General features: G+C 38.7%; 1 protein-coding gene across 7 annotated transcripts in view; it reads right to left on the bottom strand.

Annotated features, from left to right (window-relative positions):
• usp9 (ubiquitin specific peptidase 9) overlaps positions 1 to 16,480 on the bottom strand; it is a 38,090-nt gene extending 21,610 nt beyond the window's left edge. For 2 of the 7 annotated variants that reach the window (XM_053626785.1, XM_053626789.1), the window contains exons 1-16: positions 16,273 to 16,480; positions 12,160 to 12,401; positions 6,745 to 6,893; positions 6,570 to 6,649; positions 4,873 to 4,985; positions 4,186 to 4,404; positions 3,918 to 4,033; positions 3,570 to 3,821; positions 3,337 to 3,475; positions 3,007 to 3,159; positions 2,776 to 2,880; positions 2,308 to 2,514; positions 1,337 to 1,473; positions 1,108 to 1,143; positions 480 to 613; positions 302 to 392 (exon numbers count right to left, since the gene is read on the bottom strand). In XM_053626785.1, coding sequence (XP_053482760.1) covers positions 302 to 392; positions 480 to 613; positions 1,108 to 1,143; positions 1,337 to 1,473; positions 2,308 to 2,514; positions 2,776 to 2,880; positions 3,007 to 3,159; positions 3,337 to 3,475; positions 3,570 to 3,821; positions 3,918 to 4,033; positions 4,186 to 4,404; positions 4,873 to 4,985; positions 6,570 to 6,649; positions 6,745 to 6,893; positions 12,160 to 12,261 — 2,033 coding nt within the window. In that variant the 5' untranslated portion in view covers positions 12,262 to 12,401; positions 16,273 to 16,480. The remainder of the gene's footprint in view (positions 1 to 301; positions 393 to 479; positions 614 to 1,107; positions 1,144 to 1,336; positions 1,474 to 2,307; positions 2,515 to 2,775; positions 2,881 to 3,006; positions 3,160 to 3,336; positions 3,476 to 3,569; positions 3,822 to 3,917; positions 4,034 to 4,185; positions 4,405 to 4,872; positions 4,986 to 6,569; positions 6,650 to 6,744; positions 6,894 to 12,159; positions 12,402 to 16,272) is intronic. The other 5 variants (XM_053626787.1, XM_053626791.1, XM_053626788.1 and 2 more) reach the window with 3 other exon arrangements.
• Positions 16,481 to 27,172: the final 10,692 nt, after the last annotated feature.

Below are 27,172 nucleotides of genomic sequence, written 5' to 3'. Positions count from 1 at the left end.
CCTACTTCTAACCGTTTGGTATGGGTGCAGCTTCAGCCTATTGACTGGCACGCATACAAGAACATGTCCGTGCTTTAGAGTAAAACATTCAACATGGATGAGATTTTTATTTTAAGAGACTGGATTTCCTCCTGCCCGCAGAACATCATCTTTACTGACAGCTGTTAGAATATTGTGTGTATACCAATTCTTACATTTAATTAATAAATAAATAAATAAATAAATAAATAAATAAATAAATTCCCCAATACAGCTTAAACTGCAGACTTTCACCATTCAAACATTTTCAATATTCTCATACCTCAAAAAGTTCAGACGCTCCTGCACTTCCTGCACATGACTGTATCGACTTCCAGGCCTGACCGTCTGAGGGTCAAAGTCTGTGTGCTCTGCTGAAATGACAAAACTCAAAAATCATAATCACAACACACATGAGCACTATGGACCTTCTTAACCTTTTATCATCTTAAATAACCCACCTTTGGAGAACTGTCTCATATTCTCCATGTATGCAGACAGATTCTCAGCTACCAGAGTGACCAATGCATGATTGTGCTGGAGTTGGTTAATAAGGTCATGGCGATAAAAAACATGTGGGCTCCTCTGCGTTTGACTATAATTGATAGGAGGAGGGAAAAAAAAACAAAACAAAAATATGAGCGGTGCATAAGCCCAATGCAATCAGCTGTTCTATAGTTGTTTTACCGATTTTGAAAGGCATGTTTAAATCAGGAATCTTATCAAATGAGATTTAGAGAGAAAACAGCATTTAAAGTGCGAGTAAATGCAGTACATGTCTGAATCCAAATGCTACCCTGTTGGAGCCAGCGATTGATAATTAGATTAGGCTGAGAAAGAGGAGAAGAGGAATAATTAAGAAGATTTTTAAAAGCTGTTGTAGTTTTTGGGCCAGTTATCAAAGACAAATTAAATAGGTTTTACGTTAAAAGAACATGGTTTTTCAGTAGAAAATACTTCTCAGTCTATGAAGTAGGCTTATTCAATCTGACTCTGAAAAACAGGCCCACTGATTTATGCTGAATCTGAGCAAGTAATCCAGCAAAGTTTAAAACAAATTATTATATCCTAAATTAATTTTATACGTACCTTGCTAAGCTTGTTAAGTTAATAGGTATTTTCCTTCTGCAAAACAACAGCATGTGCACGATGTGTTTGCTACAATTATATTACAGTAACTGGATGTATATATCTGTGTTAATATAACAATTCTATGTGTATAAGTTCACTGAGAAAGTTTTCAAAAAATGTCCCTCAGTTTACTCTGAAACCATAACAGAGACAGATCATTTCTAATGACACAGGCCTGCATTTTTACCTGAGATTTTGAGGAGCCTCTCCAAACAGACTGCAGATCTCTCGAATTTGCTTCAGTGCAGGGATTACCCATTTATCATTTGATCGCAACTCTTCAATGAAGCGATCTATCCACTGGATCTTCTGGGTATCTCGGTCCTAAAAAACAAAAACAAAAAAAAAAACAACAAAAAGAATCCATAAAAAAATTGAGATGCATAAACGCATGTTTTGCCAAATGCTTTTGACTGTTCATCATCAGTCAGCAATTAACTGAACTGAAATGACTTGATCAAAATTAAAGCTCATCAGAAATACCACACAAATGTGGTTAATATCAACAATGCAGGCCATAAATGGTAAGCGAGTACCAACAATGCAGAAAAGTTAAATATTGTAAGGTCAGCAAGAACCCACTAAGTTGTCATGGGCTAAATATCCTAACTGGGTTGAGGAATCAGTCTTTACAGTGTGTCGACAGTCAGGGGTGAGGTCATTGTGAGGTAAGGGGTGAGGTAGTACTGTATAGTGTATGGTCATTGGTCATAGATAAGTAGGAATAGTGATGCTCTGTTTTATGCAAAGTTTTTAGGTTGGGTGTGAATGCTGCAGAATCGATGCTGCTCTGGAACGGAATCATATTAAGACACAAATAAAGGCTTTTAATTGATTTTTAAGCAGGTCTAATTTCCTGTTAGGCTAAGAAATAACTGACCAATTCAAATCTCAAACATTGAGACAATCTCAAAAAGTGACGACAAATCAACATGGTTGCTCACAGCAACAACAGTAAACAAAGCAGCACTTTAATATATATATATATATATATATATATATAAAAAAAAGAGAAGGGAAAAAAAAGGTATGCCGTATTTACAAGTTTTCGCATACAGATAGAATAACTTGGTCAATCTAATTTTGAGAAGGAGCCCTATTCCTGTCAATTAGTATTATCCTATCAAGTGCTTTCTGAGGTTCTGTGCACACTCATACCTGGGAACAGCTGTAGTCCAAGATCTTGATATGAGCACTGAGGGCCTGGTCCATGATATCCACAGGAACATCATCACTATGGGCCAAGTTCCAGAGCAGATTGAGCACTTTGTGTGCCATCACACCATCTTTATCATCTTCTGCCAGCCTACGAATTAGTTCCAGTAACTTCTCCCGTTGCTTTTTACTTGCATTTGTCCAGCTTTCCTGTAAGCCATTTCAGAAGGTATTGGGATCAGACACAAAGTAATGTGTGTGGTCTTAATTATAGGCAATACATAATCTTTGCCTTAAGTCACATTTATACAAAATCTAGAATAAAAATGTTTAGGTTATGAATCCTTGCAGAATTTTTGACATTCATTTTACCACTCAATTATTTGACAAGAGAATATATTACAGTAAATAACCGAGTACATTTTTCAGGTTCACCACGGTATCATCATCATCATCATACTAAAAACTAACCTTAAAACAGTCAAAAAGATGGTCTAGTTGTTCAGGTGAGAAATCCCACGCCAATTTTGCAAGGAGATCATGAACATTCTTCACAATAGCCTCATGCTTCCCAGCCTACAGATTAGGATGCAAGAACATTGTTTATTTCCTTCAAGGCAAAGCAAATTAGTGGAATATATTAGCCCAATTAACAGTTTATCCAAATAAACTAAAAAATTAAGCAATTTTTTTTTTAAATACCTGTGCAGCCCAAATGTTGTCCAGGTCCTGAAGCGTAAGAGCTTTCTCCTTAATGACAAAGCGCAGGATCTTTTCCAGTTTCTCCACATACTGGGGCTGATGAAGGCTATCCCGCAGCACAATGGACAAAATGTTGTTTTGCTGAATCCACTCCTAAAGGACAAAAGCTTACATTCATCTTATAGCTCTTACATAAAGACATAGCACATTTGTCAAGTGTTAGAGGGCAAACCACACCCTAATGCAGACTAAACACCACCCACTAAACGTAGTTATTCATAACCTCGAAAACATTACAAGCCTTCGAACTGGACCACAAGCACAACTTACCGCCATGCGCTCTGCCGTGAGCCACTCTGCCTCTTCTGGGTTGCCGTGACGGTGTGTGTAGTACGAGACACTTGAGATCACCTTATTTACTTCATTTAGTGCATTCATTTTGCCATTAAAAGAAGAAATTTGCAATAACCTGTGACAAAGGTGGTTAGTCAGAATTATTTCTGAAAGTTCCATAACCTAATAAATATAGAAATTGTGTCGTATTAAATTCCTGGAGCCCTCACCTAAGAATCATTTTTAACCTAAAAATCTCCATGTTCTTCACTGTTTCCTCTTGCCCTGGTACTCGTGAAGCCAGGTTCTTCAATGACTTGATTATCATAGACAGGGCATCGTTTTTGGCTTCATTCTTGGCTTCTTTTTTCAGCTCCTCATCAGTGAGGTTTTCTAGAAACTGGGGAACCATTTCTATAACAGGAAGGAAGTACTTCTTCACCGTGTGCAAAGTGAGAAACTCATAGCACTGCCCAAATGGCCTGGAAAGAAGTCACACAAACCAATCAACGTTAAACCATAAGAACTGAAACACTTGACATATACATAACAGGTCAAAGTCCTTGGAGTTCTCTTACTTTATGAGTGCAGCGATGATCTGAACGTTCAGAGCTTGACCACTCATGAATCGATCATGCAGAATTTGAAACCCGTTTAACGTGCCAAATTTGTTTATTAAATCCACCAACCAGCCCTGCAGGAAAACAAACAAACAAAACAAAACACAGGAAGCACATGGAAGTCAGATTATTTAACCTGTTGAAAATAAAAATAAACAAACCAATGTGTGTGTGTGGGGGAGGAGGGAAGAAAAAAAAACAAACAAAAAAAACGACAACACCTTACCTTGGGAGAGCGAGGGTCAGGTGGGCGAGCGAAGAGCTCGTCTTCAGCCAGCTGCACCCCAGCAGGCACCGTCTCTGAGGGCCGGGTACCATTGTAAATGTGAAACTTGCAGTGGGGGTTTGTGGCCATGGCCAAGAGCTCTAGAAGAGGAAACCAGTCCTGAGAGAGCTTGGTCACACACAGTTCCATCAGACGATGGGTGTTGTTGATTATGCACCTCTGCGGAGAAGAAACATAGGTGATGACAAGAGAGAAACAAAGTCTGAGTTATACTGTGAAAGATATATTGTACTCCTCAGTATTGTGAGAAATCTCCATCTTATTTTGGACAATTGTGTTGAGCTAAAAGAAGCCACTGCCTCTTAAGAGGGGTATGAGTCAGAGCGGTCTCCTACTGCTGGCATCTTCCCCGACATTAGTGAAAGAAGGCCTTTGATCACTGCTGTGGTGATTTAATGAAACGGACAAAAAAAAAAAAAAAGAAGAAGAAGAAAAAAAAAAAAAGACTAAAGCACTGAAAATAACCGATTAGCCCTGTTGGCTAATGAAAAACTCAATTCAAGAGAAACTATGCTGTTTCGAAGCACTGCATATGGTTTTTGATTTAGAGGAACACAAACTATTAGAGTAGCCTATATGGTATTGGAGAACTAATGATGGTCTCTAAATTCCAGTCACAGAACTTACATGGATTTCAAATTTCCATCCACTGACAGCCTCGTCAGTCAGTATTTTGGTGAAAGATATTGTCAAACCATCACGGAAAAATCGCTGGCAGGCTTCGCACTTGACATCAAGTCCTTGGGACAGAAATCAAAGAAAAAACAATTAAAGGATTGACATTTTCAGATACTGTAAGTCTAAACAATTATTAAGCCTGACAAACACAGTACATACAAAGGCTTAATAAGCCCTTAATAGAGCAAACAAAAAAGGGATGCACTAGAACACACAGGGACAAACATACGAGGTGATCTGAATATTCCAATGAGAAAACGAAAAGTTCTGTGAACAGAAAGTACGTTGTTATATACTGTGTACTTTGATAGAAGGTTGTCTATTTGTTTTCACCAATACTGTTTGTGTAATGTCTTAAATGCACAAGAAGTGCAGAGTAGCAGAAACAAGAAAGAAAAAAAGAGCTCACAGAAGGCAAAGAGCACAGATTCTCTTATTATTCTCCAGTCAGTGTAATATTTAGTTCTCATTTGAAATCCCTCCAACTAATTTCTCATTCGATCACTTCTTATTTCTTAATATTTTGTAGTCACATTATGACATGTAATCAATAAAGTTAGGGATATCAGTCCAATAAAGAATGCATCATTTAGGTACGCCTTTAAATCATGAGTCCCTTTTTTTTAACCACAGAGTTGTTTAATTCTCAACTCTGATTGGTCAGAAGGTGTTGATTTATTTTCTATAACAGCATGGGGCTTATAATAGTGCATAGGCGTGTATTAACGTGGAGGTTTGCATTAATGTGCTTGTGTCTAGTAAATGAACATTTCTATAGTAATAACTCATTCACAAAGATTTGTATGACAATCTCAGGCTAATAAAGATTGGCAGTGGGGGCAGTGGTTAAGTGGGGGCAGGGGCAGTGGTGGCTTGGTGGTTAAAGCTCTGGGTTACTGATCGGAAGGTTGGGCGAGGCCCTTAACCCTCTCTGCTCCAGGGCCGCTGTATCATGGCTGACACTGAACTCTGACCCCAACTTCCTGACATGCTGGGGTATGTGAAAAGAATTTCACTGTAATGTATATGTGATTAATAAAGACTCATTATCATTAAAGTGATAGTAATACGTTGTTATTTAACAAACAAAACCATAACCATGATATCATGAAGCTTACTGTAAGGAGACATTTATTTAACGTTTATGGAAGGAGTCTGGTGTCAGCACTCTGTAACGGTCAATACATTTTCCAACACAGAAGAGCAACAGCACAATCTTGTGCTTTCTGGTTTCTCGGTAGGTTTTTTTTCCTCATATTAACTCAAGTTTTGTCAATTTCTCTCAAGAGAGAGGGGGGGGAAGGGGAAAAAAAAGGCTGGTGAGGAAACCATACCTTACATCATAAATGACAGGAACTAACTTGTCTAGCAGCAATAAACGTAACAATCACTGGCAACTCGCTTTGGTAAAGGCATAACAACACACTTTGGACTGTGCTGTTACAGTAAAATAACCCACTTCACTGTGGTAATCCCAGCATAGATTATTTACCTATAACCACACACCACATCATGTTTTATTTTTTTCTTATTATAACATCTGAATGTCAGAATGTGTACATATAACACTAGACAAGCTGTTTTATTATGTACAATATGATGCAAAACAACATTTGTAATGTACATACAAGTACAGATTGGTTTACCTTTTTTGCAAAGATCTATAGCAGCTTCAAGAAGAACCTCTAATTCACCCTTTGGCAAAACTGGAACAACCCAGCGGGGTCTGCAAGTACAAAAACAGAATTTTATAGTACACTGTAATCCTGATTAGAGCTATGACCATTACATTGAGCATTGGGGTACATGCACTGTACATACCTGTTGATCATGTCATCCAGTTTGGCCAGGTCTGTGTGGGGGAAAGCCGGCTCCTCCTCCTCCTCCAGCTGGCCTGTACAGTCTCCCTGGACCTGCTCATCTGGAGGACTCACTGGAGAGTTCTCATTGGACGATGTGGGAGTGGACGTCTGGGAAAAACATTGTCATATAAATCCAAGCAGTTTAGTCAAATAAACAGCCCTCCCAAGAGGAAGATCTAGAATCAGACGTTTCTTCAGGGGGAAAAAAAAAACATTACACATTCCAACTGCATTTCAATTCAGTTAAAGTGGACCGTGTTTGCCTGTTAAGATCCAAGTTACCAGCTAAACAACCCATGCAGGTGCAAGATCAAGAAAAGAAAATATACAGTCATTTGAAAAAATAAGTACACCCCATGGAATGACATATTTGGAAACGCAAACATTTGATCATCTTTGAAACAGTGCCTATTAATAAAGTTGATTTTACTTGAACAAAACCACAAGGAAAATGAACTTTTTCAATCATTTATTCTACAGAAATATCAATAGATGAGATATTCTTCTGTGGAAAGAGTAAGTACACCCTTGGCCTCAGAAGCTAGTATTGCTTAATTTAGCAGAATTAACTTCTTGTAGGCGTTTTGCATAATTGTCCACCAGACTTGCTGGAATTTTTTACCACTCTTCCATGCAATATTCTTTCAGCTGCAAGATGTATTGCCCGTTTCAAATCCCCTACAACATTTCAATGGGATTCAAATCTGGGCTTTGACTAGGCCATTCCATAACCCTCCATTTCTTCTTTTTGATCCATTCCTTGATGGATTTGCTAGTGTGCTTAGGATCATTATCCTGTTGAAAGGTCCACTTTCGGTTCAACTTCAACTTTTGCACAGATGGCTTCACATTCTCTTCAAGAACTCTTTGATATGATGCAGAATTCATAGTTGAATCAATGAAGGCAAGCTGTCCAGTCCCTCAGGCAGCGAAGCAACCCCAAACCATAACATTTCCACCACCTGCTTCATAGTTGGTATGAGGTTTAGGATCTCCTCCTGAAAAACTGTGTTTGGTCAGTGCCAAACATGTCTGCTGTTACTGTGGCCAAACAACTTTATCTTTAATTCATCTGTCCAGAGCACATTATTCCAAAAGGCCTGGTCTTTGCCCATATGCTCATTGGCAAATGGTAGTCTAATAGATTTTTCCTGGCACATCTCCCATGCAAATTTGTGCAATCTCCTTCTGATTGTAGAAGCATGTACTTTGACACTAACAGTTGTAAGACTTACTAGCAGATCCTGTAATAAAATTTTGGGGTTCTTGGAGATTTCTTTTTGCATCAGACGGTCTGCTCTTGGGCTGAATTTGGTGGGACGGCGAGTCATGGACAAATCGGCAGTTGTCTTTTAAAATCTCTTAGCAGACTCATAGGCATCCATAACCTTTTTTCTGAAGGCCTTACAGAGCTCTTCAGATTTTGGCATGACGACAACACACCCCTCAATAACAAAGGGAACACCAGACACTAGATATGAGACTTAAACAAGACAGGTTCCACATGCCCTTCCTAAGCAGATTCTAATCACCGTCACCCAATCCTGAACACCTGATTCAAATTTTATGGATTTGAAGGTGTGATAAATGTAGGGGTGGACTTACTTTTTCGATGTGACTGATCTGTTTTTTTGTCAATTTAAATAGTGAAAATTACTACAAAATGTCAATTTTGTGCGTCATTCGATAGAGTGTATCACCTTTATTAATAGGCACAGTTTCAAACAGGATCAAATGTGTCCTTGTCCAAATGGGTCAAAAGAAAAACAAAAACAACAATTTATGGGGTGTACTTATTTTTTCACATGACTATCGCTTAATGCTTTGTCATAAAGAAGTGACCAGCAACTTTGTGACCAGCCAAGTCCTAGCTGCAATAAAATTGCTTTAGGAATTTAAATAAGACCTTCAACAATGTTTAAAGTTAAAAAAACAAACAAACAAAAAAAAAAAAAAAAAAAAAACACACCACAGTGATGTTACCCAATTGTTAAAAAGTCAGTTATTGGCTTTAGTGTAGTAAAAACTTGTGTCACACTGCTATATTCTTCTCCTTATCCAAATGTGTTCAAAAATAGAAACGCAGTAACAGAGCGAGTGGCAGGGAGCAGGAGAAGACGGGGGCTCCTCTGTGACACAGTAATCTCTCAGTGTGTGGACCAGAGTTAAGTGGAAGCTACAGAACTTGGGAAATGTGGGGGAGTGTTGGAAAAGGCTCCTTCTGCTTTGGCTGACCTACATATGCAGTTTGCTTCTCACATCTGAGCTCTACGCATCTCATACCAACTGGCTTTTCACCGTGAGCGCTCAGAGTTCTTTGACTGGTCTGCTTCATCATGCACTGGATATAAACACAAGCAGCTGCACTACATCCCAGCTCTTTACACTGCTGTGCTTTGATAACCCAATCATGATTTTTGACCGCTAGCAGTTTCTTCAAGTGGGCAAGTAAACCGTACACTACAATAAGTCTGACTCAATAATTCACTTTAAAGCCTGAAGAAATAGGATTTTTTTTTTTTTTTTAAACCAAAAGCCTGGATTTCAGCCAAATGACCAGGATATTCAGCTGATTTCTACAATAAATCTAATATCGGTCTCATTTCAATACCTGCACAAGTGCATACTGACAACAAAACAGAGAAATAAAATATTTTATCTGTCCGATTCAAATAAACATTGTCCGAAGAATAACAGCATTGTCTCCCATCATAACTCCGATATACAATGCCCGGCACTAATATTGGAACCCTTGGTAAACATGAGCAAAAAACGCTGTGAAAAATTGTCTTTATTGTTTAACCTTTTGACCATGTGTTCAAAAAAAATTCACAAAAATACTCTGCTCTCATGGATATCAAACAATTGCAAACATAGCAGATTTATTAAAAAAAAAATCTGTGTTAAATGTGTGCACAACTATTATTGGTACCCTTTTAGTCAATACATTGTGCTACCTCCCTTTACCATGATAACAGCTCTGGGTCTTCTCCTATAATGCCTGATGAGGTTGGAGAATACATGGCAAGGGATCGGAGACCATTCCTCCATACAGAATCTCTCCAGATCCTTCAAAATGCGAGGTTCATGCTAGTGGACTCTCCTCTTCAGTTCACCGCACAGGTTTTCTATGGGTTTCAAGTCAGGGGCCTGGGATGACCATGGCAGGATCTTGATTTTGTGGTCAGTAAACCATTTTTGTGTTGATTTTGATGTATGTTTTGGTTCATTGTCCTCCTGGAAGATCCAACCACGGCCCATTTTAAGCTTTCTGGCAGAGACAGTGAGGTTTTCATTTAATATCTGTTGATATTTGATAGAGTCCATGATGCCATAAATCCTAACAAAATGTTCAGGTCCTCTGGCAAAAAAAACCAAAACAACAACAAAAAAAAAAACAGCCCCAAAATATTAAAGAGCCACCACCATAATTAACCGTGGGTATGAGGTACTTTTCCATATGGTTACCAGTCTGTGTGATCCAAAACCACCTCTGGTGTTTACTGCCAAAAAGCTCTATTTTGGTTTCTTCTGACCATAGAACCCGATCCCATTTGAAGTTCCCGTAGTGTCTGGCAAACTGAAGACGCTTGAGTTTGTTTTTGGATGAGAGTAGAGGCTTTTTTTCTTGAAACCCCTGTGGTGATGTAGATGACTTCGGATTGTAGTTTTGGAGACTTTCTGACCCCAAGACGCAACTAACTTCTGCAATTCTCCAACTGGGATCCTTAGAGATGTGTGTGTGATATGTGATATGTAATATATATATATATATATATATATATATATATATATATATATATAATATATATATATATATATATATATATATATATATATATATATATATATATATATATATATATATATATAAATAAATAAAAAGGTTAAACAACAAAATTTTTCACAGCCTTCTTTGCTCATATTTACTAAGGGTGCCAATATTAGTGGAGGGCACTGTAAATATTCACCAGTAGACTGAATCGAGACAAGACTCATTAGACGCAGGCAGAGTCGAATGGACTTCCAAATAACTGACAATAAAACCATAACCAGAAGATTTATCAACGCTGCTCCGCGAATCAGTTGTTACTGGCATCCCAGCACTACTGGAAAATCTAGTTAAAGTAAGCTTTATACTTTACGTGACACTACTAAAAATGTATAGTTTCCCATAAATTATAGCAATCACATATTGGTTTTTGTTTGTTTGTTTGTATTTGGGTTTATCGTCATACCAGCTTCAATGGCTATTTCATGGCAAATACACGTATTTATCAGACATTCAATTCAGCTTAAAAAAAAAAAAAAAATCTGACATTTCTGTACATCATCATGATTCCATAAAATATTCTTTAAATTTGCTTGTGACAAAATTGTAAAAGTTCTCCTGGGTCCATCTTACAAAACAAGTCTTTCAAAGTTTCAAAAATAATTAATATAAAAAATTTAGGCAGACCAAAAAGTATTCTTTATGGTCAAGGGAGTTTTACAATATTGGCATTTTGGTGGTTCTTCACCCTTCAATAAATACCCATGGGTCAGTCTGGTGTGGCCTACACGGTACCTTGTGTACACATCACTTGATCATGTCTCGTTTTAAAATGGCAGGTGCATATTTTTCCAACTACAGGTTTTCATTTCAAACAATTTGTTTAATTCAACATTTTTTCTAGTCGGCTTGCCAGCTGTCAAATATAAATTGGTTGATCAAGGGCTTAAATTGGATTTTGCACTCTCGGTTTCTGTGAGGGCTTTTTTTGCAGCCATGTCTGCTTGTTCATGGTCAAAGACCCCACTATGTCTCAGAATCCAATCAAACATTGGTCAATCTGCTCCCAAATTTAAATGTTTGCAGCAATCAGATTATTTCATACAGGCAATTATACTCACATTGCACAAAGCGGTCGAGGTAAATACCCCTGTACAAATTTACAACTGACTTTTAAAGAAATCCTGAGGACAGTCCCACCAATGATCCTTCTCACTTGGACTTGACTGAGCATTTAATTTAAATAAATAAATAAATAAATAAATAAATAAATAAAATATATACACATACATACACACACACACACACACACACACGTATTCACTATTATTATATAGTATTATACATTTCTAAATGCAACTTTGTTGTCCACAGATCATATTTAACATGCAAAAGCAGCAAATAACCTATTTTATTATATTATAAACACCTATGAGAAAGAACAAACAAATAAATGAGAAAAACACAATAACTTAAGTCACCCATGTCCTAAGATATCTTAGGAAATAAAATATCATACAAACAAGCTGCAACAGCTGTTAGAGTGAGAAAGGTCCTCTAGAGAAGCACATGGAGAAGAGTAGCAGGAAGTGTGGCACTGACCTGATTTTGGGGCAGTGGGGGCTGAGACTGACCGTCCGGAGCTTGGCCTTGCTCCTGACTTTCATTCCCCCCCATGGGGGAGCCACGGGTCGTGGCAGTCATACTCGACACAGGGCAGATCTTTGCAATCTTGTCTGCTTATGTCACTGGTGCACGGGATGAAATCACTGCCTCCTCTGGACTGATAGAGAAGTAGCACACAGCTGAAAGTGCTAACGCTGATGCAGAGACCATTGCATAACCTGAACACAAACGGGAATCAAATCACACAGGGTGCATGATGTATAATGGGACATGCTCTCAAATTTAAAAAGATTTTTTTTAATCAAATATAAAAGACATTAACCACCTCACTCTGTTAGCAAAAACATAAGTAGGCTATTAAAAATATAAGTAGGTCTCATTCTTCTGAGAAGGACAAAAGTACTGAGACAATCTGACAGACCTGCTTAAACACAAGCCTAAATCCTCACCAACATAAACATAAACCCACGATTCTACCATTTGCTTCAATACAAAGTTACAGAGATAAAGCTGAGCAAGACATAATCCTGTAGAAACTTTGAAAATCTTAAAAAATTAGGAAATCAAAACACATTAACATAGCAGGATATATTTAGATTTGTAGTGTGTCTGTAACCAAATGGAACATTCAAATGATACACTGCACCGGAACAGCGACCGACTGTGAAACGGCACAAAAAACCCCACAACAGCTGCCTTTCGCGCCCTGTGAGAACATTCCCCATGCAGAACGCTCCTCAGTCAAGCAGGACAAGATAGTTGTCAAGTTTCAAGGAGTCGCATGACTTTTTTTTTCAAGCTTTTTCAATTTTAATATTTTCTAAAAGACACAGGGAAACAAAGACAGGTGTTAATTTTCATTTTATATTGGACAGCAGGTTTACTGGTCAATAAGGGAAAGATTTGCTGCGCTAATAGGCGATTTGACCGATTGAAGCGTCTTATTAATAACATCTTTAATTGGTTATCAGGCATTATACATGTTTGGTGAAAGGGAACATAGTCAGGGACCTATTCAGACACAGGTCTACTTTTGGTATAAACACAATACACAAATGATAAATGGCTCTACCAAAAATCTAATAATGCATCCTCTGTTGCAGAGGACAACAAATTAGCCTCGAATTATAAAAGTCCAAGTGAGACATCTTAAATTGGACTTCTGACAGAGAGACTTTATAATTTAATATATGTGGTATGTACAAGTTCCTGTCCATTAGTCAATGCTTTAGCATATCTGTTACACACACAAAAAAATAGGACTGATACATGCCAGTCTATAATATTTATGAACATGTATAGTGGTTGAAAACCAGATACTTCAGATAGTAAAGTCAAAAGAGATGTTTATGGCTTATATTCTGCCTGTAATAATTCACTATCCGACAGGGCCTCGAATGTCATGGATATGCTGGATTTTGTATTTTATATCTATTGATCATACCACCACAGGGCTGTCAAATTCTCAAATCTGATTGGTCAGAAGGTGTTGATTGATTTCAAACAGCAAGGCTCTGACAATATCACGGGCTGAATTTCAAACCACATTAAATTAATATAAAACAGGTTTATATTAATGTGCTCATTATAATACATTAGTTTCTGTAGTAACAACTCGTACCAAACTCCCCAAGAAACCAAAATTGTGTGGTTTCGTGGCTTTTAGTATGAATATGTTAGCTAAAAGTTCTCTATAAGCTAATGTGCTCCAAAGCAATGAGAAAATTTGCATTTAGAAGATGATGTATGAATTCAAAATTTACAGGTCTCTCTCAACCACCAATACAGACCAACAGTTTTGAGGACATCATTCTGTACTTCAGCTTCTCATCAGATTTCTTGTCCAATCTCTCTAGAATCTGAAGTGTCCCGCCCCCAACATTATAAAAATCTACGGCACTAACTGTCAAGTATGCCTTAGCCCAGGTTGTGAGGTAAGCTAAACGCTATTGGTGATTTTAAAAAGGGGAGGAAAAATTTGATATGTCCCGCCATGACTTCCTCTTTCATTGGAAATTATGTCAGCACATCGAATAACACTGCACATTTTAAGGTCCTTCACGGGGACTTTAAAAAGGTACAAGGTGTCATTTCTTAATAATTGACAATTGCTGTGGTTTAAGAGGAATAAATTCCTTTTTTTTTTTATATTATTTTTATATCAACGTTGGGGTGGTAAGGGTGGTAGGGTTCCACTTCATGTTGGGCTGCATCACACCACCCTGGCATTGATTATTTTCCTATAACACCACAACCCATCGAGGTTTATTCCTTACTTATGGCTGGTCAACGTGAACAATCCCAGGTGAGATACCACAAACATCAGCTGATATACAGCTCAAAAATGAAAACATTCCCGTACACTGTACCCATGACGCACCCAATGTCTCTCTTGTGTTAAATAAAAAAACTAGCAAGTGCAAGCTTTCAACAACAAACAATAGATAAATAAGCACCTGCTACAGCTCAGCTACACAAGTGGCCTAATGCCACAGAGTCTGCTCACCATACAACATTCAAAAGGGTCACACCTAACAAACACACAGGCCACAGAGCCAAAATGTTGATTTCTTCTTTCTTTTTAATGCACTACCCTTCATAATGAACAACAAATACACAGCAGAATAATAATAATAAACAACAACAACCCCGCACCCAAACGGTACATATCCGTTCATTTAACTAGTCTTGAAAGCTGAGCTCAGTGTACACACTCAGTCCAAGTCACACAAGATCAATTTTCTGTTGTTTTAATAAAATAATAAGGAACTGCGCACAGTGTATGTTGTCTCCATAATAAATGAGATAAATGGCTCGGTGTGCCGTACACTTGTGTCCGGATGGACTGCTGTCATTTCAGGTTAGCAATCCAGCTATGTAGAAAACACCACAACCCAAGGACTCCAACCCCCAAAACAGTCGTTTATAATATACAAACAATGTATATATATATATATATTAGATAAACATATTGTGGAACAGTAATCCAGTGAACAAGTCTGCATACTCTGTGTGAAACGGATCAAATTCTTGGACTTTCTGCAGGCTAGGCAGCAGAGATGACTGGCTCATCTACCAAGTTAGCCATCCGAGTGGTGTAAAAAATTATATATATATATATATATATATATATATATTTATAATATATATGAGCATTTTCGTGTTCAATCAGACTTTACAGGCGATTTCAGTTCTCAGTAAGATATCCAGCGATTGCACTGGACAGCGTTTAATATCTGAAGGTACACAGATAACTGACAAACAAGAAGCGCTCAGGCCTGAAGCTACGGCCTAGTTCCTCATCATTAACGCTAGCTCCACTGCTAACACCGAAAAACAGCCAGCTTTTAGCTCCTCGGTTCGTTAGACAGCGTTAGCTAACTACATTAAATGCCGACCTGCAGCATTAGAGTGTCTTCGTACAATGAAATATATCCTTAATAGCAAAAGAAAAAGCTGCACCCATTAACAGGAGCATATATCTAAATTACATAAACAGCAACCAGAGGCTGTTTAGCATGCTAGCTAACTTAGCGCTGTCGGCTTTTAAAAGAACATACTCACCAGCTAGCAGCTCACTGGGAGTTACATTAGGCCTGGCAGACAAGTTGTTGTTTTTAATCAGGCTTAGGAAGTTATTCCAATACAAAAACGACTTAACGTGCAGCGGAGACATGTGAAATGGGTCACCAGCTTCCTAACACACGTCCTGTCACGAACAGGCCTCGGATAAAACCACTTGTTTGTGTTGATCAGCCATCTAGCAGGCTGGGTGTCGTTAGCTAGCCAGCGACCCTCTTTGTGCTACTATTAATAAAGTTATTTCACCTAACGCAACTAGCTAACCAACAGCTGACTAACCTTCGGGGACAGATACGCCGGTGTGGTGTGATTAATTTAATAAAACAGCAATAGGTTAAGACTATATGTGGTGACAAATGCGAGCATTTAAATTCACAATGACAGGAATTCGGCAAAGAGATAAAACAGCCTGTTAGCTACACACTTAGCAGGTTTGCCCATTTAACTAGCCGCTGAGCTAAGTCTGACTAGCTCCATAGAAAGCCAGAAGCCCTTGTAACCACTTACCAAAAATCAAATCGGACCTTCTTCCAACTGACCAAGACGCGATCAATTACGCACCGCTAATGCACGATTGTGTCATTCAGCTGTGTGTGTGTGTTGTGTGTGTGCGGCGCTCAGCCTGCATAAACTGTCTGCGATCAGCTACTCGCTTTTTTGTCTACTGTGTTGGGTGTTTTTCCTGCGTCACCAACATCAGCTGCCCCCCTTCTCTCTCTCTCTCTCTCTCTCTCTCTCTCTCACACACACACACACACACACACACACACACACACACACACACACACATACATACATATTTAGAAATATAAGCACTTCTAAACAAAAAGCAAAAGCGAAAGCAAATATCCAGATCAAGTGCCCTCTTTATTACTCATTTAATTAACACATTTATTCAAGTTGTTACACTTCTCAAGATTTAAGAACTTTACTGTCATATGCGAAACTTCCTCGTACAGTGAAATTCTGCTGCACAGTATTGTCAAGCGTTTTCAGGGGAAAGTAGATCATGCAAGCTCAGAAGTGGTTAGATGACGTCATTGGCCAATGTATCATATTCATTGCATCATTACGGTCATTTACATATCAAAAGGTGTTACATGGAAAAAAAAGGAAGACTTTAGAATACAACCCCAATTCCAAAAAAGTTGGGACAGTATGGAAAATGCTGATAAAAACAAAGAGGAGGTGATTTGTAAATGTACTTTGAGTTGTATTTAAACAAAAAAAAGTGTAAAGACAAGGTATTTGATGTTTTATCTAATCAACTACATAGGTTTTGGAGTTTTTTCAAAGGTAAATATTTATTTTGAAATTGTTGCAGGTTATAAAAAATGTAGGGACGGGCAATTTAGGACTAATAGCGATGTGACAAGTTGAAATAAGAAGGTGATGTGAAACAGGTGAGGCAATTGTCTAATCATAGTATATAAGGAGCCTCCAAAAAAGGTCTAGTCCTTCAAGAGCAAGGATGGGTCAAGGTTCACCAATTTGCCAACAGATGTGTCAGTGACTAGTCCAACACTTTGAGAACAACATTCCCCAAAAACAAATCAGTGGGATTTTGGACATTTCTCCTTCTACACCTTGCACAATATAATTAAACAATCCAAGGAATCCGGTGCATAATGGGCATGGCCGAAAACCACTTCTGAATGCGCGTGATCGCTGATCCCTCAGACGTCACTGTCTTAAAAACCGTCAGGAGTCTGTAATGGATATCCTGACATGTGCTCGGGAATACTTTGGTAAACCTTTGTCAGTCAACACCATTCGCCGCTGCATCCACAGATGCAAGTTAAGGCTTTACCATGAAAAATAGAAGCCATACATCAACACTGTCCAGAAGCGCCGCTTGGACAAACCTGGGCTTGGTTTCATCTGAGATGGACAGTAGCACAGTAGCATCGTGTTTTGTGGTCAGACGAGTCAACATTTCAAATAGTTTTTGATAACGTGTTTTCAGGACCAAAGAGGAAAAGAACCATCCAAGCAGTTATCAGCATCAGGTCCAAAAGCCAGCGTCTGTCATGGCATGGGTAATTTACACATCTGTGAAGGAACCATTAATGCAGAAAGATATGTACACATTTTGGAGCAACATATGCTGCCATCCAGAGCAGGTCAATGCCAAACCACATTCTGCCCGGATAACAAGCGCATGGTTGTGTAAGCAGAGAGTGCAGGTGTTAGCATGGCCTGCCTGCAGTCCTGACCTGTCTCCGATTGAGAATCTGCGGCGCATTATGAAGCGCAAAATAAGGCAACGAAGGCCCCGTACAGTTGCACAGCTGAAGAAATGCATAATGGTTGAATGGGGAAAATTCCACTTGCTAAACTTAACCAACTGGTGTCTTCAGTTCCAAACACTTAATAAGTGATATTAAAAGAAAAGGTTTTACACGGTGGTAAACAGTCGACTGTCCCAACTTTTTTGGAGTATGTTACAGTCATCAAATTTGAAATGAGTGTATATTTTCAAAAATAAATTAAATTCACAAAGTAAAACATCAAATAATGTGTTTCCAATGTAGTACAGGTTGAACTGAATTTTCAAATGACTCTTTGTTTGCTATTTTGCATTTTCCACACTGTCCCAACTTTTTTTGTTTCAGAATTGGGGTTGTAGAATAGAATGGATTTTTTAAATAGAATTTAGAATTTTTTTTTGTCTTGGCACCACAAACTAACTACACAATATTTAGACAATATTATCATTTCTATCAAGAACTCAGACCAAAAGTAGTAGTGAGTAAATAAGAGAAAGAAAAGAGAGTTTAAAATGAAGAATAAAGCAGTGCATGGTGATAAGTGATTGGACATTGGGGACAATGGTGATCAATGATTGGTTGTTGGGAACAATTAATGCTTGATTTTTTGAAACTTGAAACTTTGCGATACAATTTTCAGAATTTTTTGTGCTTTTTTTGCGGAAACTGCAATTGCACAAAATTGTTTTACACTGTCTTTCGGCATGATGTTTGTTCGTAAATTAAACCGTTTAGTTGTACTCATGTTGGATGCACGTGAATCGAAGAGCGCTTAGGCTGAATGCATATTGTGATGACCTCACATGAGGCATCTTGGACCAAATCTGCAGAAATTCTGCTGTAATTTTGAAAAATTGCGAGCTCCTCCAAATATTGTGGTTTGCTTGATTTTGCGTAAATTTCTTAAAATCATGAAATCCTGGAGGGACTGGTTGTTTGGAATAATGGTGATCAGTGATTGGTTGTTTGGAACAATGGTGATCAGTGATTGGTTGTTTGGAACAATGGTGATCAGTGATTGAGTGTATGGAACAATGGTGATCAGTGGTTGGTTGTTGGCTTATGCAAGCAGTCAATCACTTTTTACAAACTGGAGGTGGGTTGAATGAACTGGTCTCTCAGCTCATATAACCAGCGGCTGTGATATGCGCTGGAGAACCGTACCTAGTGCAGGACAGTCGCTATCATCTGCTCAAAAGGAACCCTAAAGGAGTCAGAGTTGCCAAGCGGGCAACACTGATACTGCATTAAAAAGACAAATAATAACAAACGAAATAAAAGACAAATATTTCAAAGACAAATAATAACAAACCAAATAACACTAGGCCTCATTTATCAAGCTGGATATGAAAAGATTTATTCGGAAATAGTTTGCAGGAGCATTTACACAAAGAATTTGGTATTCATGAGAATCCTGTAAGTTCGGGAAAATTATTGAATCCTACTGTCAGGCAGTGGAGACAGTGAAAGTTGCAGGTTCATTTTCTTTATTCTTCCAAAAAACAAACACATCAAAATAATAAGCAGAGTCAAGGCCAATAAACACGCAGAAATCAGGAGATGTACAAACAACAATACTTGGGCAAGAGACAAATATATGAGCCAGAAACTTAGTTGTAACAATAAACACTGTAGCATATAATCACAAAGCTTGGTATCAACAGGTACAGGACACTATGTATATACTTCATACTGAGTGGGTGGTGTGAAAGTCCTTATATACTCTCCGGCTGTGATCAGTAAGCCGTGAATGTGACAATTTCTGTAGGTTGATGTTTGCTGTAGGCCTTGGCAGCCATGTTTGTAAGCCACATTCCAGCTCTTATTTAACCCTAACTCTAACCCTAACCCTTGTATTTACATCTAGATACAGACATCCCAACTCTCCTGGAAGTTCCGGGAGTCTCATGCATCTTAATAGCGCTCCCTGATGCCTGCAAATTATATACAATATCCCGGAAATCGAGAATTCAGTGGTCATTTCTAATGGTAGTTGGGCTTTGGAGAAACCGAGAGAGTGAGTGACAGACGTGGCAAGAGAGTGGCACAGTGCACATCCTGATTGGTCTCTCTTTGTGCTAACTAACCTATCAGTTTTCTTGGTAGGCAGGCTTTACAGTTGATCTTTCTCTCTCCAGTTCATCCATCAGTTCGGTTCAGTTTAGTGTCTGCAGCACCATGGCAGAGTGTCCAAATAAAAAAAAGTACAAAACGCACTTCACCCCAGACTACACTAAAGTACCCATGCATAATAGGGGTAAAAGACAATGACAGTGTAGCTCACTGTACTGTTTGCAGCAGTGATTTCTCAATTGGCCATTGTGGGTTAAATAACTGTAAAACACATGTTTATGTGAGTTTAATAGGTGCCATTTGTCCATTAGCATAGCTAACATTATTTTAACTAGCTGTTATAAGGAGCTACTGTATTGATGTCTAGGTGATGAGGCCAAACTCCCTGTAGACAACTGTAAAGTAGTTATTGAATATAAAAATGGGTGGAATAATACAGTAATATAATATAGTATAACATAATACGAAAGAGTGTAAGTACATATTTTAATGTCACATTTTCTGCATAAACCAGAAAAGCTGTTTGCATTAGCATGTGTAAATGGTATGTGTAAATACAGTTGCAATCAAAATTATTCACTACCCCCCCCCCCATTGTAAATCAGGGTTATTGTCACAATTTACAAACTTTCAGCTGTTTTCAATGAACAAATCAAACAAAAGCAATTGAAATAGCTCAACACAACAAATGCTTCAAGTGGTTTCCCCAAATTCAACTGAAAATACAACTTATAATGACTTCTCCATTTTCAAAATTATTCAACCCCTTCATGGCAAGCATTTTATTACTTAGTAGAGCACCCTTTTGTAGTTATGACCTACTGAAAATGAGATGCATAGCCAGACACCAGCTTCTAGCAGTGTTCCTGAGGAATCTTATCTCATTCCTCATGAGCAATGGCCTCCAGTTCAGTAATATTCTTGGGTTTGTGTGCTGCAACCGCCTCCTTCAAATCCCACTAGAGATTTTCTATGGGGTTCAAGTCATGTGACTCTGATGGCCCTGTAGAATCTTCCAGGACTTCTTCTGCAACCAAGCCTTGGTGGAATTTGAGGTATGTTTGGGATCATTTCCTGTTGTAAGGTCCGAGGACGCCCAAGCTTCAGCTTCCTTATGGATGGCACTACGTTTTGTCCTAGGATTTCCTGATACTTCAATGAATCCATCTTGCTTTCCACACGCTGCAGGTTTCCAGTGCCAGAGGATTCAAAGCAGTCCCAGAACATCACAGAGCCACCACCATGCTTGACTGTGGACAGAGTGTTCTTTCTTCATTCTTCTTCCTCCAGACATACCACTTATCCATCGTGCCAAAAAGTTCCAATTTTGTTTCACTGCTCCACAGAACAGAATCCCAAAACTTCTGTGGTTGATTTATATGATTTTGAGTTGCCTTTTCTTGTGCTTTTGGGTCAGTAGTGGTGTTTGTCTTGGAGTTCTGGCATGGAAACCTTCTGCATTTAGTACGCGCCTTACTTCACTCACTGAAACCTCAGTGCCTGTTTCCATCAAGTCTTGCTGCAGGTCTTTTTTACAATCTGCCTTCTCAGAAATCTGGCTGTACCCGTTGATAGCTTCCTTTTTCTACCCCCTCCAGGCATTTCATGTATTTCTGCCCGTAGCCAGTTCAGGTATTTCATATGTTCCAGCTGAAGCACACCTGGTGCAATGAATGAAGCCCTTGATTAGTTGCATAAGGTGTGCTTGAGACAACACCTGTTTTGCATATTTGTGCTGTTGTGAGAGATCCTATTCAGGGGGTTGAAAGTCATTATAAGTAACATTTTCAGTTGAATTTGGGGAAACCACTTGAAGCATTCGGTGTGTTGAACTATTTCAATTGCTTTTGTTTGATTTGTTTATTGCAAACAGCTGAAAGTCTGTAAATATTGACAATAAACCTGATTTGTAATGGGGAGTGAATAATTTTGATTGCAACTGTAGTTGCAATACCTTGTTAAATAATAGTTGTGTTCTGTCCTAATTAAATATCACGTCCTTGTTCGTACATGTTTGGTGACTCTGTGTGTGTTTGTGTGATTGTGTGTGTGTGTGTGTTTGTGATTGTGTGTGTGTGTGTGTGTGTTTGTGTGTGTGTGTGTGTGTGCGTGTGTGTGTGTGTGTGGGGGGGGGGGGGGCACACCAGCCAGTGAAGCCACCTCCCTGTTTTTGCAGGTTGGGATGTCTGTAGATATGTTAAACAACATAAAAGATAGAACCTTTTGTTACAGGCTACCCAATTTTTAGGTGAGCAAAAGTACAGTAATAGACAGGGCCGGACTGAGATATGATTTCAGGCCGGGAGTTTCACACTCATCAAGGCCACCTCATACACCCACAACAGATTTTGAAACCAGTGACAACCCTATTTTTTCTTCCCTAAATTCAGTTTATTACACACAGTGTGGCCATCCCATAAAACATAAACAAGCAACCTAGAGGTAGTGAAGCAGTCCTAATTTATATCAGCTTACATGGGTATGCCAAGCATTTAACAAAGACCAGAAGTGCAAAGCTGCCAGTAAATCTCTACTTTTCACTCACAAAAGTACATTAAATGCAGAAGAGAGGTAAACAGAAGACACTTTTTTGTTTTGTTTTTTGGTGCCATTTTTCATGTACCTGTCACTTCTTTACCAGGTCTATTGCTATGAACAGAATTGTCTCCACATTGTTGGAAAACGACAAGTTTTTAACCTCACTGTAAATTGTGAGCACAGAATCTAAATTTCTTTTAGTTAACATTAAAGCATCACATTAGGGCAACTTTGAAACTTAAATACTCAGATATTTTAAAAATGCTTAAAATACCTGAGATTTAACCATACTATATTTCATACAAATATATTAAAGCATTTTTAATTTCTCTTATTTTACCTCTACCTGTCATCTCAGGTTGACCCTGAAGTGTGAACACCTTGTTGTGAAAAATAAGAGAAAAAAGTGTTGTTTTTTTTTCAACCTCAAGTATGGGCAGACATAATTTTCTAAATTGCCTAAACATCTGTTATTACAATACTAAGTACATCATAACAATATCTATTTAGAAAAACCCTAATATTGAAGATGATATTGCCTTTTATGACTCATAGCTTGGAAAAGTGATTGTTGTTGTTGTTGCTGTTGTTTGCTCTAGCAGTATTTGAAATTTCAACATTTAAAATAACAACATGTACTGTACGTTGGCTGTTTGTCTGCTAAATGACTTAGTATTTTAACTATACAGTAGATAACGCTGTCCTTTAGCATATTTTGAGTGATGATAGTAAAAGTGCTAACGTTTGCTAGTAGTGAATCTGTGGTTAATACTTGATTAGCTAAGTTGTGGAACACAAAGCTACAGTATTTACAGGTGAGACTGACCTGCACTTGAAGCCCTGAACAGGTCAGTAATTTTGCTACCTTTTGCAGCTTGTTTTTAGAAGGTTTTCCTTTTGCGTGCTCTTTTCCTCTCTGCTCCAGCTGGCAGCTTCCTCTTCATCCTCGCGCTGTACAGGGATGAATCGGTTCCAAACCGTTCTCCGGAGCTGAGGAGAATGGTATCGCTGCAGGTCAAAACTAACAGATTCATGGTTTATTATCGATTTATTATCAAATGGCGAATTCATATAGGATTGATTGAGCACAGCGGACACACAATAATATAAGCTAATAACGATTAAATAAATAATAAGGGGGCAGTGGTGGCTTAAATGTTAAGGCTCTGAGTTACTGATCAGAAGGTCAGGGGTTCAAACCCCGGTGCAGCCAAGCTGCCACTGTTGGGCCCTTGAGCAAGCCCTTAACCCCCTCTGCTCCAGGTGCACTGTATCATGGCTGACCCTGCGCTCTGACCCCAACTTCCTGGTATGCTGGGGTATGTGAAGAAAAGAATTTCACTGTGCTCTAATGTATAGGTGACCAATAAAGACTCATTATAAATATATTTGAAAAAAAAAATAAATAAAAAATAAAGAACAGCAAGGCAGCAGGCCAAATCAGTCATCAGGCCACCGAGAATTCTCCCGGTGCTCCCGATGGCCAGTCAGGGCCTGATAATAGATAAGACTTGAAGTAAATTAAAGTAAATAGCACTTAATATTTGGTTGCATATCCCTTGCTTGCAATAACTGCATCAAACCTGTGACTCACTGACCACCAAATTGTTGGTTTGTTCTATTGTGCTGCTTTTCCAGACTTTTACCCCAGCCTCTTTCAGTTGCTGATTGTTTCAGGCGGTTTCTCCCTTCAGTCTTCTCAGAAAGTGAAATGAAATGCTCAGTTGGGTTAAGGTCTGGTTGACTCAGCCAGTCTAAAATCTTTTGTTTTGATCGTTTTAGATCATTGTCTTGTTGCATGATGAAGTTCGTTTAATTTGGATGCATTTCTCAGTGAATTGGCTGATAGAATGTTTCTGTAGATTTCTGAATTCATTCTACTGCTACCATCGTGAGTTACATCATGATTAGTGAGCCTGTTCCAGAAGTAGCCATACAAGCTCAAGCCATGACACTACCTCCACCATGTTTCACAGATGAGCTTGGATGTTTTGGATCATGAGCAGATACTTTCTTTCTCCACACTTTGGACTTTCCATCACATTGGTAGTGGTTAATCTTGGTTCCAGAACTTTTGTGGCTCATCTCTGCATTTCTTTACGAATTCCAATCTGGCTTTCCGATACTTACTGCTGATGAGTGGTTTGCATCTTGTGGTATGGCCTCTATATTTCTGCTCTCAAAGTCTTCTTCAAATTGTGATTATGATACCTTCCCCCCTGCCCTGTGAAGATTGTAGTTGATGTCACTGACTGTTGTTTCTGGGTTTTTCTTAACAACTCTCGCAATGTTTTGGTCATCAGTTGTTGTTGTTGTTGTTTTCCTTGGCCAGCCCATTCAGTGTCTGTTGCTCAGTACACCAGTGGTTTCTTTCTTTTTCAGGACATTCCTAATTGTTGTATTGCTATGCCCAATGAAGTTTTGACTGATCTTTCCTCTTTTCTCAGCTTCAAAATTCTATTCAACATGATATTCTCCCATAGACAGCTCGCTGATCTTCATGTTGGCTTATCATTTTTAACAAAAAATGTAGTATTCACAGGTGAAACTGAAGGCTAAAATCAAGAGTAGGTGTTCAGAGCTATTTATTATTTACACAATCAATCTAACAGGACACACCTGGGTAAAAGGAAACACCTGTCAGTGACATTTTTGCTTGCCTACAAGTTGGTTGCTGTGATACAAAATGTGCTATGTGCTATGTTCTATGTCGTTTAACATCCATCCATCCATCTTCTATATCACTTATCCTTCCTTCAGGGTCACGGGGAAACCTGGAGCCTATCCCAGGGAGCATCAGGCACAAGGCGGGGTACACCCCGGACAGGGTGCCAATCCATCGCAGGGCACACTCACATGTACATTCACAGACCCATTCATACACTACGGACACTTTGGACATGCCAATCATACATACCATGCATGTCTTTGGACTGGGGGAGGAAACCGGAGTACCCGGAGGAAATCCCCGCAGCACAGGGAGAACATACAAATTCCGCACACACAGGGCCGCACACACAGGGACACAGAATTCCCACTGTGTGGGAATTGAACCCCTGACCCTGGAGGTGTGAGGTAAACGTGCTAACCACTAAGCCACTGTGTGCCCCCGTCATTTAACACATCTACATATAAATACCAGGAAATAAAAGCTGAAATTATAAATTCTCTTCTCATATTCATCTTTTGATCTCAAACCCAAATGTCCTTCGTTTACAGCAAAAATAAAATGAATTGGCCTTGCTGTTCCAATAGCTTCAGAGCGGATTGTATTTTCAGCTATGCTGTGCATGTGCCTGGTCATTTACGGGTGCTTGGCATTCATCAACATGTGCAAACGAGTACAAAGAAAATCAGTGTTAATGAAACTTTTGGAAATTTGGCTTATCACAAACATTTGCACACAACTTTACTAAATGAGGCCAAGTGTTTCAACAAAGCACTGAAAAGTTGTTATGGTAATATTTTACATAATCCTACACTGTAGAGTCTTGTGTGAGGTATTTGTGAACATAAATGTTTATAATTAAAAAACAAAATCATAGTGCACATCAAAATCACTTGAAATGCACTCACTGGTCATTTCTACAGCCAGTAGTAGCTAACTTACATTTATATTTTATCCAAAGTGAGGCAGAATCCTGTCTATGTCCAAACATTACATTTTCCATATGCTGAAAATGTTAAAAGAACTAATTCATGTCTGCTGCATAAAATTTACTCCCTGCATAATTGTCATATTTAGCATGTAGGACCCTAGCATGTAGGATTAGCATTGTAGGATTTAGCATGTAGGACAACAGTCAAATTGTCCTTCTTTATTTGAAATTTATTTAGTGTTTATTGGGTTTAGTTTTAAGTAGATTGAAAACTGGAAATATCTGAACATGTAGAGTGCCCTCCACAAATATTGGCACCCTTGGTAAATATGAGCAAAGAAGGCTGTGAAATATTTTGTTAAAAAAATTTCACAAGAATTCTCTGACTTACTGTTTCACAGGGGTATAAATATGAGGTAGCATACAGGCCAAATTCCCTTAGTCGGTCATAACAATAGGTAAGAACAAGGAATATAGCTGTGATGCGCGGAAAAAGGTTGTTGAGCTTCACAAAATGGGAAGTGGCTATAAGAAAATGGCACAAGCATTGAAAATGCCCATTTCCACCATCAGGGCAATAATTAAGAAGTTCCAGTCAGTTGGAAATGTTATGAATCGACCAGGAATTGGATGTGTGTTTATATTGTCTCAATGGACTGTGAAGAGGATGGCTCGAGTGGCTAAAACATCTCCAAGGATCACAGCTGGAGAATTGCAGAAGTTAGTTGCGTCTTGGGGTCACAAAGTCTCCAAAACTACAATCCGAAGTCACCTACAACACCACAAGTTGTTTGGAAGGTTTTCAAGAGAAAAGCCTCTACTCTCATCCAAAAACAAACTCAAGCATCTTCAGTTTGCCAGACACTACTGGAACTTCAAATGGGATCGGGTTCTATGGTCAGATGAAACCAAAATAGAGCTTTTTGG

The sequence above is a fragment of the Ictalurus furcatus genome, chromosome 6, assembly GCF_023375685.1.
Source record: "Ictalurus furcatus strain D&B chromosome 6, Billie_1.0, whole genome shotgun sequence".
NCBI lineage: Eukaryota > Metazoa > Chordata > Actinopteri > Siluriformes > Ictaluridae > Ictalurus > Ictalurus furcatus.
Note: the sequence above shows the minus strand (reverse complement) of the source record. Positions and strands in the feature narration are given on the sequence as shown.